At 41.5% G+C, this 12,464-nt stretch overlaps 2 protein-coding genes across 2 annotated transcripts; one reads left to right on the top strand and one right to left on the bottom strand.

The window, feature by feature from the left end:
- The first annotated feature begins 3,791 nt into the window (after positions 1-3,791).
- On the top strand, positions 3,792-5,137 carry nudt15 (nudix (nucleoside diphosphate linked moiety X)-type motif 15). The gene is made up of 3 exons (XM_063877358.1): positions 3,792-4,055; positions 4,416-4,612; positions 4,692-5,137. The coding sequence occupies exons 1-3, from the start codon at positions 3,907-3,909 to the stop codon at positions 4,820-4,822; spliced, it is 477 nt and encodes a 158-aa protein (XP_063733428.1). The 5' UTR covers positions 3,792-3,906; the 3' UTR covers positions 4,823-5,137.
- On the bottom strand, positions 4,999-8,935 carry cpo (carboxypeptidase O). Its single transcript, XM_063877357.1, has 9 exons — positions 8,717-8,935; positions 8,564-8,603; positions 8,363-8,464; positions 8,025-8,129; positions 7,815-7,931; positions 7,400-7,493; positions 7,072-7,274; positions 5,688-5,772; positions 4,999-5,599 (listed from the first exon to the last, which is right to left on the bottom strand). Exons 1-9 carry the CDS (start codon positions 8,782-8,784, stop codon positions 5,337-5,339), a joined length of 1,077 nt encoding a protein of 358 aa, XP_063733427.1. The 5' UTR covers positions 8,785-8,935; the 3' UTR covers positions 4,999-5,336.
- Positions 8,936-12,464: the final 3,529 nt, after the last annotated feature.

Genomic DNA, 12,464 nt, shown 5'->3' with positions numbered 1-12,464 from the left:
CAAGCCATATAAACTAAACCCTTATGAATAATGTCTTTGAAGCTACTCTAAGCAAAATATGTCCCTTATTTGCTAGCTACTGATTAATCCCACAGTTTGAAACATAACACACATTCAGATGTTCAATAACTTCTCAGTTATATGTGCAGTATCACGTTTAATGGCAATATTTATTTCAATAATGTATTAACTTCTGCTTTAAGTTAACGTTACACTAAATGTGTCAAACTAAATCTACTTCTTATACACTTTATATGTATATCTTGAATGTTGTTTTTTTTATCCCATTGTAATTTTTGAGCAATCTCTGAGACAAGGATTAACTTCACTATTTATAAAGCTCTATCTTTTCTTTTCTTTTGAAACCATCTTGTAATTTTTACCACTGTACACTTACAGCCTACTGCATTTAAGAAGCTGTCAAGCCTTCTGTATTCAGATATTCTTTAGAGTGAAAGGGTGAGAGGCAACAAGTCTTGACGTGAAGATGAAGTAGAATAACCTCCTCATATAGGACCAGCTTTATTTAGACGTTTATATAATCCCCCTATGGATCTCATGCATCAGAAACCAATCCGACCTGTATGTCTTTTGTGCCTGCCAGATTATGTTGCTAAACATATGACATGACTGTTGAGAGACGCCTCACTTCCAACATGTCAGCATCATGGCTATTCATAAACACATCACATGCACCTGTAAGGGGAGGGGGGGGCTGGCTATGGGAAAGTTCCACTCGGAAGTCTGATTCCAAAGGTTGCGTAATGTTGAAACCGCAGAAGGTAAACAGAGAAATGTAAGCCAAGCTTTCTGTAAACGTTCAACCGGAACGTCAAGATTGTATCTGGACAGCCCAGCCTCTGCTGATAGGTTTCAAGGTTTCAAGGTTTCAAGGTTTTATTGGTCATATGCACAGCATATACCACGTATATGTTGGCAATGAAAATCTTATGTCCCATGCTCCTCCAACAACTCAACATACATGGTGCAAAGAAGATAAATAAAATAGTGCAAAAAGAGAGAAGAATATTTACAATAACAACAATAAAGATTTGAGGATGTGAAATATATACATATGTGGAATACATTGAGAGTATTTAAGTACTTTACACTGTTGAATGAGGAGGTATGGACAGATGCATATATTACGTATAATAGATGTATATGGCAGATATGTATAATATATAGATATGTGTACTATAAACAGATATGTATGGCAGATGTGTATAATATATATGTATGTGTGTACTATAAACAGATGTGAGTAGACATTCACAGAGCTCAGGAGTTCAGCAGTCTTATAGCCTGTGGTATAAAACTGTCTCTGAGTCTGGTGGTCTTGGTCCGGATGCTGCGGTACCGTCTGCCAGACGGCAGCAGACAGAACAGATTGTTGCTGTAGTGATGGGGGTCCTTTAATATCCTACCGGCCTTCTTCCTACACCTGGGTGTAGAGGTCCTCCATGGATGGCAGCTCCGTCTGGTGATGTGCTGAGCAGTTTTCACCACCCTCTGTAGAGTCTTACGGTTGAGGGCGGTGCAACTGCCATACCAGGCGGGGATGCAGCCAGTCAGGATACTCTCGAGGGTGCACCTGTAGAAGTTGCAGAGTATCCTGGAGTCCATGTTGAACTTCCGCAGCCTGCGGAGGAAGAAGAGCCGCTGTCGAGCCGTCTTGGATATGACCCTGGTGTGATGTGTCCCTGTAGTCCACAATCAGCTCCTTTGTTTTGCTGACGTTGAGATGGAGGTTGTTGTCCTGGCACCAAGATGTCAGGGCTCTGACCTCCTCTCTGTGCGCTGTCTCGTCGCCGTCTATGATCAGGCCGATGACGATCGTGTCGTCAGCAAACTTGATGATGGTGTTGGAGCTGTGTGTGGCCCCGCAGTCGCGTGAACAGGGAGTAGAGGAGAGGGCTGAGCACACAACCCTGAGGGGCTCCGGTGTTGAGGGTCAAGGTGGAGGATGTGATGTTCCCCATCTGCACTGCCTGGGATCTGCCCGTCAGGAAGCTCAGGATCCAGTCACAGAGGGCGCTGTTGAGCCCAAGGTCCCTGAGCTTAATGATGAGCTTGGAGGGGATAATGGTGTTGAATGCTGAACTGTAGTCAATGAACAGCATTCTCACATAAGTGTTCCTCTGGTCCAGGTGGGAGAAGGCAGTGTGGAGGGTGAGGGAGATGGCATCATCCGTGGACCTGTTTGCTCTGTAGGCAAACTGCAGGGGGTCCAGTGAGTCAGGGAGGGAGGAGGTGATAAAAGTTTTGACTAACCGCTCAGAGCACTTCATGATGATGGAGGTGAGTGCAACTGGGCGGTAGTCATTGAGGCAGATGGGTTTTGTCTTTTTGGGGACAGGGACAATGATGGACTCTTTAAAACATGTGGGGACTACAGACTGGAGCAGTGACCTATTGAAAATGTCTGTGAACACATCTGCCAGCTGAACTGCACACACCTTGAGAGCACGGCCAGGGATGCCATCAGGTCCAGGCGCCCTGTGTGCGTTGATCCTTTTCAGAGATCTACACACATCTGCACTGGTTAAAACCAGTGAGCAGGGATCCTGGGCCTTTGGTGCCTCCACAGCCGGGGGCCTCTCAAAACGTGCATAAAATGTGTTCAGTTCATCTGGGAGAGATGCAGACACTTCCTCAGCACCACTCGTTGTCCTTTTGTAGTCTGTTATTGTTTTTAGTCCAGACCACATATTTCTGGCGTTGGAGCCCTTGTAGTTTGACTCCACCTTGTCCCTGTATTGTCTTTTCGCACTGCTAATAGCTCTCTGATAGGGAGTTTAGACAGTGTTGACCCAACTTTACATACATTTAAATTCATTCCAATGTACAAAAAACCATTTCTCTGCACTGGTGGAGGTTAACATGTATCATTTCTAAAAACAACAAAACAGGGTGAAACAACCAAAACACTTCAAATATAAGGTCCTTTATTCCAAAAAATGATCCATTTGAAGGGATCGTTCAGTTGTTTTGAAGTATGATGTCTGCACAATATAATCTACATAAAAAGAAAATCTTGAACACGTGTGATCCTCTGGTTCACGTCTCAGTTGTGACATTATTTACATTTTCTCTGAATAATGTCATGAAGCCATGAGCGTCATAGAGGCCTTATTATGGCAACAGTGACATGACATTTAAAGACCCGCATTGATGTGATCAGTCAATAAAGGAAGACATACAAACATGCTAAATTGAGTCGATAAAACTAAAATATAACATTTCTCTCAAGATTTTTTACAGGCAATAGATAAAGCAGCCATGTCTTGTAAAGGGAGCAATCAGCTCAAATCCTTATCAAAAAGAGAACAAAATCACCACAAGATGGCAATCATAGTCCTCCACAATATAGAAACAGGAGGAAAACCAGAGAAAACAAATATGTTCATGAATAAATAAGTGAATCAAGTAAACTATTAGGTAAAGGGATTATTAGGGAAATACAATTAAAAAAATATATACACAGAAATAAATGTAACCAATAAAATATGAAAATATGAAAATGTATACATACAACAAATATCTAATTTGTCAATAAATAAATACATTTCATTTTCTAATTGACCTGCATTTTTATTTCTGTTTCTGGTTATATTTATTTGCTAAATTATGGGTCAATATGGGCAAATGTAGTTCTCCATGCACCTAAATCCCAGCTCAATAAAACTAAATATGTCAATAGAAACATTTGGAAGACATAATGTCAGCTACGTGTTACATAATCATATTGACCCTCTTTTGACAGAACCAAACAAAAAGCTAATGAACCGAAGAAAAGTCTTTAAAGCGAAAACGGAAGTCCACAGACGGGAACCCTCTTGCTCTTGCTTAGCTAACTTTTTAGCTAGCTTTTTTATCATATGAGTCGTATTTAAGATTGCCCAGATGTCTGACAAAACCATGAAACTCCCAGGAGTTGGGGTCGGGGTTCTGGTAACAGACTCAGCCCACCCCGGCTGTGTTCTCCTGGGAAAACGGAGAAGTGCAATTGGCAAAGGGAAGTACCAGCTCCCCGGCGGCCACTTGGAGTTTGGGTAGGTAACCCAAGCAGCTAGTTAGCAAGCTCCACACACACCAAATGAACCTCATTGTCATGAAATGAAAACGTCACAGCAACTTTGTTTTGTATCCCAAAGTGTTCAGCATATATATTGACATGTTTTAAATGTGCATTATTACAATTGCCAGCCAAACAGATGTGCACCAATACTAATTTGTCATATTTTTAATGCAACTTGGTGTACAGTAGTGTGGCTAATTTTAAGAAACTTCAGTCAAAAAAGGTCCAGCAAGCTGATGCAGTCTTCAAAAACATGTTCCTCAATATGATATCTGTATACCATGCATATGATGATTTTAATTGGATGTGACACTCATTTCTATGTCATTGAAAGAGAGACCTGGGAGGAGTGTGCTCACAGAGAGGTGTTGGAGGAAGCAGGGGTGTGTTTGGTGAACGTCTGCTATGCCTCTGTGGTGAACTCCATCAAACTGGAGGAGCAGTACCACTACGTCACCATCATCATGCAAGGACAACTGGACAGGAAGCAGTCAGGAGAGCCAGAGAACCTGGAGCCAGATAAAAATGAGGGTATGTGAAGTGAAACTGAAGTTTTAGACAACCAAAGTTTCCCACTTACCCGACATATGCTTCATTCTCTGCCTGGCAGGTTGGACCTGGACTCCATGGGACCAGTTTCCTCCAGAGGAGCAGCTCTTCTTGCCGTTAGCCAACCTGAGACAACAAAGCTTCCAGCCGTTCAGGAACACAATAACATCAAGCATTGAAACTCAGCTTTAAAGCTCACTGTTGCATTGGGAAACTTCCCAAGCAAAATGACAAATATACCTCTTCAAAACTCAATGTCTTGGTTTACATCAGTGGATGGATTACATGTGGTTTCTAAAAAAATAAAATGCAATTTAGATTGGCACAAGGAATTGAAATGTTTTGAAGACACAACACAAGACACACTATTTAAAGATGGTATTTTTTAATATTGCTCTTTGGCACCAGATGTTTTTTAAATGTCGTCATATTCAGTTATGTAAAAAAAGATGTGTGGATATGTGTCAGGCATGGCCTGGAATAAGAAATGTATGGACGTTTATGAACAAATATATATGTATTTATTTATAAAAGTTTGAATCAAAGGTGCATTTATCATGCATTTACATACTTTTGATTATAATTCATCAACAAAAATGTCTTAAATGAGGATAAACAACATGGCGTTGTAAAAATGGGAGCTGTCCTTGAAACTATACGCAACATACGCAAGATAAGCCACACAGCTTTAGTTTTTTCTCTCCCTTTACATCAGGGTGGTGCTAGTGACCCCCACGGCTAACAGCATGCTCCACAGGGTTGCAGCAGTTGCAGGGGCACCACTAAAGGTCTTGTCGTGGGCGTAGGTGATGATGTGCAGGGCTCCGCTGTAGGCCTCCTCGCAGGTCGGCTGGATCTGATCCTGGGGAAGCTCGAAGCCAAATGTCCCGTTATCTCTCAGCTCAAAGGTGTAAGCTAAGGGGATCCCCTGCATCCGGGCCCAGTCTCTGGATGAACCGGAGTTGGCGTCTGCAGAAAGAGGGTACACTGCTGTTTTTCTGCTAGCACGGCAACCAAGTAAAATACATCTGTGACCAGCTGTGATGTGTGGACTTACACAACACATCTGGGGAGGTTCCTACAGTGTAATTCTTCCCGTGCACGCTCCGAATGGCGTCTGCTGCACCCAAACCAACCTTCATCTGATGAAACACATTAGCTTGTGTTATACAGTCATTGAAAAATAGATGCAAACAACAATTACTTGAAGTTGCAAAAATGACAACAAAAACAATATCAAAGACACAAAAAATCTCAAAAGGGATGTTAAACATTTAGAGAGATGCAAAACTGACACAAAGGGCCTTTTCTGAAAGTGACACAAAATAAAAAACATAAACAAAGGCAAACTTCCCAAAATGACCACTAGGAGGTAGAAACACTCAGCTTAAAAACACCACAAAGAATCTAAAGCTTCGAAAGATAGACTCAAAACGACTACAAAGAGATGGAAAATTGCAACAAATATACACCAAAATGATTAGTAAGACACTCAGAACAACAGCAAAATATTTATAAACAATCAGAAAGGAAAGCAGAAAATGTATGCTTCATTTCTACAAAAGGGACAGACAATGACTTTATGTAGACCCTTAAGTTTGGGTGTCTTGTTCCTATGAAGACATGTTGGGGGGCCTCTCACATGTCTGCGCCCAGGAGCCCTTTATCTCACAGTCCCATGTGCATCAGTACTAAAGACAGGAATCAACGCTCCTTCCTCGTTGCTGTGGTGTTAACGTCTTTCCAAGTGGACAGGAATCTGGGCTCAGCTGTCTCCGACATGTGAGTCCATGCTTGTGAAGCTATCTTTAACAACCACTGCAGTGGGGAAGTGTGAAACACCTTTGCACCCAGACAGTGAAAGACTGAATGTGTGATAAAGCTATGGGGAGTGGAAAAGTGCTGTAATACAGTAATGTTTGACAGACTACTTGCAACGCAGCCATCTGTATTTGCCTCTCAGGGCTTCTGTACCAATCCATATGTGCAATTTTACAGTCTCCGTGCTCATAAACAAGTTCTGCTTCAGGGTTATAAATTTGAGATTAATAATTGAAAACCTTGTCACATTATCCCTGCATCCTGACTGCCCTGCTAAAATAAATGCTGTTGTTTGTTTCCCTCGAGACGAATGGACATAATCCTGTTTTGCATAATTCTGTCGGAAATGTGGCTACAGTAGGTTTCTGTTGCCTGCATCAGCCTCACTCCTATAAGCAAGCAGCCATTTGTTCTCCATTATCAATAGAGCTGTACCAGATTGTCTCTTTTTGTGACCTGCATAAGCCCAGTTTCTATTCCAGTATGCCATTGATTTATGCACATGCACATTTTTATTTAAATCCTGAATGGTGATGTGATATTATGTTGAGTTTTGAACATGCATGTTCATCATTAGCAATGTGTAAGTAATGCCTCATTGTGTGTGTAGATGCAAATACCAGCTCATCGTAGTTGTCGGCGGTGAAGTCGGGGTGTCCATATGGAACCAGGAGCAGCTGGCCGTAGGAGTGGATGGTGAGGAAACACAGGAAGTCTTCTTTTCGGCTTCCTACGAAATAGGTGACGGCCTGGGCCTCGGGCTCGGACACAGGTTGGGTCCCGCAGTAGATGTTCGAGCAGCAGTCATAGGAAATCCCGAGTGCTGTGGAGGCAGCCGAAGGAATTGAATGATCTACTGGCAACATCGACTTTGTGTGCTTATCAGAGCAATGCATAGAGCATAAGGGCTGTATGAACGAACAGAGGGAGAAGCAAAACAAAACTCACTGCCCCAGTTGGCGTTAAAGTTGCGGTTGAGGTCAGTGCCGAGACAGGTGCAGTTTGTAGGTCCCGGTGACCTGTTCTTTCTCCACAGTCGAGTCTACGGGTGAAAACAGATCCGGGCGTTCTATTAACTTAATAAGAAATGAACCGGGCACTTGTACATACTTCAATGCTGCCTGTGATTGCTGTTTGATATTATTTCCATTCATCTTATATTGAAAATGAGATGATTTGTAACTCGTGTTGAGCACCAGGAATCAATTTATTCCCTGATTGAATTGGAGCTCACTGTAACTTAACTGCCTTCTGCTTTAATAGGATTATCATTCTCTCCTATCCGGCTCGTCTGTGGCTCGAGAGCTTGAGGCTTAACCCAGAAAAGTAATTTGAGCAAAATCCATCAAACTCAAGCACTGACCGAGTTGTCCTTCCAGGTGTGGATGTATCCGTCCATGTTGAGCACAGGGGTGACATAGAAGTCCATATTCATCATCATCGCTTGCATTTTTGGGTCGCTTTTGTATGCTTGAAGGATCTGATTTGAGTAAAACACAAGAGCCAGATTAATATACCGGAGGATAGGTTGTACACAATCTTTTTCATTTAAAGGAAAATGATGGTAAATTACCTCTCTGACAAAGTACTGACAGAAGGCCGGGGCGATCCATTCCCTGGCGTGTATACCGCAGTCCATCCAGATAGCTTTCTTCTTCTCTCCCGTACTAACGCCGATCTGGAAGACAAATTCTTACAGCTTCTCATTTGGCTAGTGTGCATTGTGTGTGCCATTGGGTACAACACTGGAAAACGATGGCTCGATAGGCTGTACACTTTCTGATTAAGATACAAGTTATAAAGGAAATCTTGAGGGTATAGAGTAACTGTGGAAAACAAAATGCAGTGTGTTGTGTTGTAAGTAGCTGCTGAGCTTTGAAGAAAACCCTGATAGTGAAAATGTTGGTTTACCTTGAGCAACTTAATAGTCCTCTTCTCATAGGTCTGTCCGTATTCCACTATGGTCACAACGTCAGGGTAATCCTTCTGCACCTGAGACATCCAGTCTGTGATCTGTATGGTGGAATACACACATTAGATTCTGTGTGTGTGTGTGTGTGTGTAGTGGTCTGTCAAAATGAAATGTGTCAGAGCAAGAATCTACGTTCTCACCTCTGGCATTGGATGGTATTTGTAGTAGTCATACTCCACCCTGTTGCACATCAAAATAAAACAAGGAAAAATCAAGAGTCTTCAAAAGTCACGTCCCCAGCCTTCTGTAAGTCAGGATTTGACCCCAGATGTGATTTTATGAATGACACTCACCTCTCCACTGTGGCTGCTCCCACTACTGAAAGCAGCACCACAAGGCTCAGTCCCACAGAGGAAAGCATTGCCACTTTTTGAACATAAACTCCTCGGTTTGCAACTGTTGCCTAGCTCTGTTGTCACAAGCCTTTATGGAAGACATCCATCAGATAAAGAAACACCTTTGCCTCAGCTGTCGGACCAATTGAGGCCCTCCCACTATCATGGTTAATGATTCATCTTGGATGAATGTTTTCGCTTTATATCCCTAAAACACCAGGGGGCATGTATTAAGCTTATTAGTTGTGGTTAGTCATTGTTTTGTATCAGGTTCAGAGGATTTAGTGGTTAAAAAACAAGCCATAAAAATACCGATCAAGTTCAGTCCTAACTTTTTTTCTCTTGGCTGGATTATCAGGTCCTGTATGACATTTGTTTTTCCTCAACTGCTCAATTTTCATCGCATTCCCTCCAGCGTGTTGTGATTCGTCGTGGTTATATTTGGTTGGAGCAGTGCCGCTTTTTCCTTTCAATAAATAGTCCTTATTTTGCCTTTTGTTTCTGAGGTATTAAACAAAATGTTTTGAAATCAGTTTTCTCTGTTTTTCATCCCAGGTTTTTCAATCTTTTGTACCTAGAGTTTTGGGCAACATAACACTGTTAAAACCATTCATTATTAAGAGGAAGACTCACAGTCTTACAATGTCTTACAGTGATAGCATCATGTTCAGCCGCACAGGAGAGTATGCGTTACCATATCAATTTAAGAGGGAGAAGATTAGATAAGGCACATTTTGTCAAAGGCGTAAATGGAAAAAGTCATGGCGTTAAGCTAAGGAAAAAGAGCAAAGGTCCACCGCTGCATTTAAATATACACCATCAATAAAATGATGTCCTGTTTTATGTGTGGGAATTTCAAGTCAAGTCAATTTTCATAATCAAGTCGTCGTTGTTGCCTATTCGAAACAAGAAGGTTGGATGAGAGGTGTAGTTTTTTAAGCTCAATAATTACGGTGTCTTTTTATGTTTCGTGCTATTTAGCAAAACTAGCATGCAAACACACTTAGCTCAACATGAAATAGCTAAACATCAACATGATTACAACAATCTGTTTAGAATTTTCTGGTCCAACGTCAAACATGCATCTTGGTAATTATTAATGACCTGAATCATTTCTTCTTCAATCATCATACAAATCATTAATCGTCATCATTAAATAAGACCATGAACTGGAGCGTTATCTTATTTTCCAGTACTAGGTTGGCAAGCTTTCACATATCAGTGCATGTGGCCCAACAATCGGGTCTTTGGCTGTGAAACGAAACAAGATTTCAGTCTTTATAATATACCAGAGGCAGAACACATGTTTTATTCATCAGTGAGTCGGACATGTAGCCGTGCTCAGGTGGACTGTACGACATTATAGGCTCAATCTAATCTACTTTTCCATTTTTAGAATGTCATGGTATAATGGTATCCTTGCTGTGTCCTTTGGAGGAGTGCTTATTGTGGTTTTGAATCCTGTGTTTGTTTTACTTTGGTTTGAATCCCCTCCCTAAGATCGCCTGTGAGGCCGCCTTCATGGCTCGTTTCAATGCTCTTTGATGGGTTTTCCAGCGATTATTGCTCATGTACAATTCTTAAGCTGATCGTAGTCTAGCTGTTGTGTCTTAAAAACAATTCTACCCAGGAAACCAAACAGTAAATGTAATCGCCTCACAATGTCCCCCCCTTTCCTCTCCATAGTATGCTGCATTGTAACAGCAATGCTGCCAAAATATTGCCTTTCTTTTCCCTCCTTTCTTCCTACTTGTGTTCACATTCTTCCACTGCAGCATTGCCCTTTTTGTTTGTAGAGGGCATTAAGACTTGTGCTGACGTTGCAACATTCTGGGCTCTGAGGATGTGATTTACTTTAAAAGAAATCCACAATGAAATTCTGTGCATTTGCACTCGGTGGAGATTACTTACTCGGATGTAATGAAGTTTGAATGAAATATTAAATGCGCTGCAACTATGGCAAGGTCAGCGGACAATGGGGCCCTTTTTATCTCTTTGTAGTCATTTAGAGTCTCGTTCTGGTTGGTCCATGTCCGTTTGAGTGACTTTTTGTAGGTGAACGCCAGGAGGTGTTCCTAACCTTACTGCCACTGGGCCTGTGATTGGTGTGCCTGTTCACTAATCCATTCATGGTTGATAGTCATGGTGGTTTTTAGAACAGCTTTCTGTTACATCTGACCAGTAGATGTCAGTACAACGCTGACTTGAGATCAAAGATAATCAAAGTGAAATATGGGTAAAGGAATTTCAAACACCTCTGCTCTCATTAAAAATAAAATAATACCACAATATATTCTGTCAGCGGGATTACATATTGAGGAGGGAGATCTCTTCATAAATAAGCAGGTGTGTCAGGTCAGAAATACATCATGTCACCTGCTTTTCTTGCAAATTCCTTCCCAAAAGCCACACTTTTACATTCTTAAAGTGTTATCCCTTTGAGATTAGTGTAGAAGTGCAGTTTCTCTTCATTCAGCTCTGTGAGTCTGGCTGCTGGTTACACTATGAATTTAAAACGCTTGCAAGTCTTTGTTCCCACTTCTTTGCTGACATGCGCATCTTGTCTGTAAATAAGCTGCTCATAAGACACAGAGACAAGACCTGTCTCAGTTTCGGCGCTGTGAGCACAAACCCAGTGTGTGTCCCAGACAGAATCAAAGCACACATCATGGACTGTTTCCTCGTAACGAAGGATGAAAGCACTAATGCTTTTAGACGAGGAAGGCATGCCGCTCTGTTGCACTCAGGCACAAGCTTTAACTGTGTTTGCACGCAAAACCTCGCTGATAGCATCTTAAAGTTTGGATTTGGGAAGACGCACCGCTGAGATAAAAGATGTACCCTCGGCTTTAGGGCTGGATTTAGATACGTGTTGATATCTGACAGCTTTTATACAAAGTTTTATGATCACTGTCGCAGTTTATTTCTGTTTTATTTTACAGGGTGTAGTCAACTTCTGGACAGACTGGAGAGCAGAGTGTAAACAGCTACTTTTTGGGGCATGCAGTTCTCTGGGTCGGGGGTTTAATCGAAGTGTCTGTTGCTGATGAGTGTCAAATCTGACCTTGGTTCAGACTCCCGTGTCCCATATTAGTATTTCAAAGTTGTTAAAGATAAAGAATTAATATGGGGAAATACTAATCATAATACGACAAGTGAGCAGTCAATATAATGCATGAAGTTTTATACGATTGAATAATTATCCAGAGAATTTAAATGAATGTCTTTCTTTGCAGGGGAACCTCTGACAATCTGTTGCAAATAACTTTAATAAAAAAGAATTAATTGCAACAGAAAGAATGCAGGACTATATAAGACTGTAGTGGTGGCAACTTAGGCAGTTAAACAAAAGCGTCTCGCTAATGTCATACATTAATTAAGGCTCTATTCAGAACGATTTGTATCGGATTACAAATTAAGACAACCCATACGAAAAATATTGACCTGCCGTCCAAAGGCCTTAAGGGTCCTAAGATCGATCCCTGTGGAACACCACATGAGACCAATACTAATTGTATGAGGCACCATTGATACAAGGTTATTTTACCCATTAGTGTCACATAGGACATATTGTATGTTTACTGAAAATCGGTGACAATTACAGAGTATAAATACTTGATGATCAGGTCGTCTGTCATTTGACTGTTTTAAGGCAAATGGTGATAAAGTAGTTCACACTATGTCATCATGCACCATTCCACTGCCA

Source organism: Eleginops maclovinus, chromosome 24 (genome assembly GCF_036324505.1).
Source record: "Eleginops maclovinus isolate JMC-PN-2008 ecotype Puerto Natales chromosome 24, JC_Emac_rtc_rv5, whole genome shotgun sequence".
NCBI lineage: Eukaryota > Metazoa > Chordata > Actinopteri > Perciformes > Eleginopidae > Eleginops > Eleginops maclovinus.
Note: the sequence above shows the minus strand (reverse complement) of the source record. Positions and strands in the feature narration are given on the sequence as shown.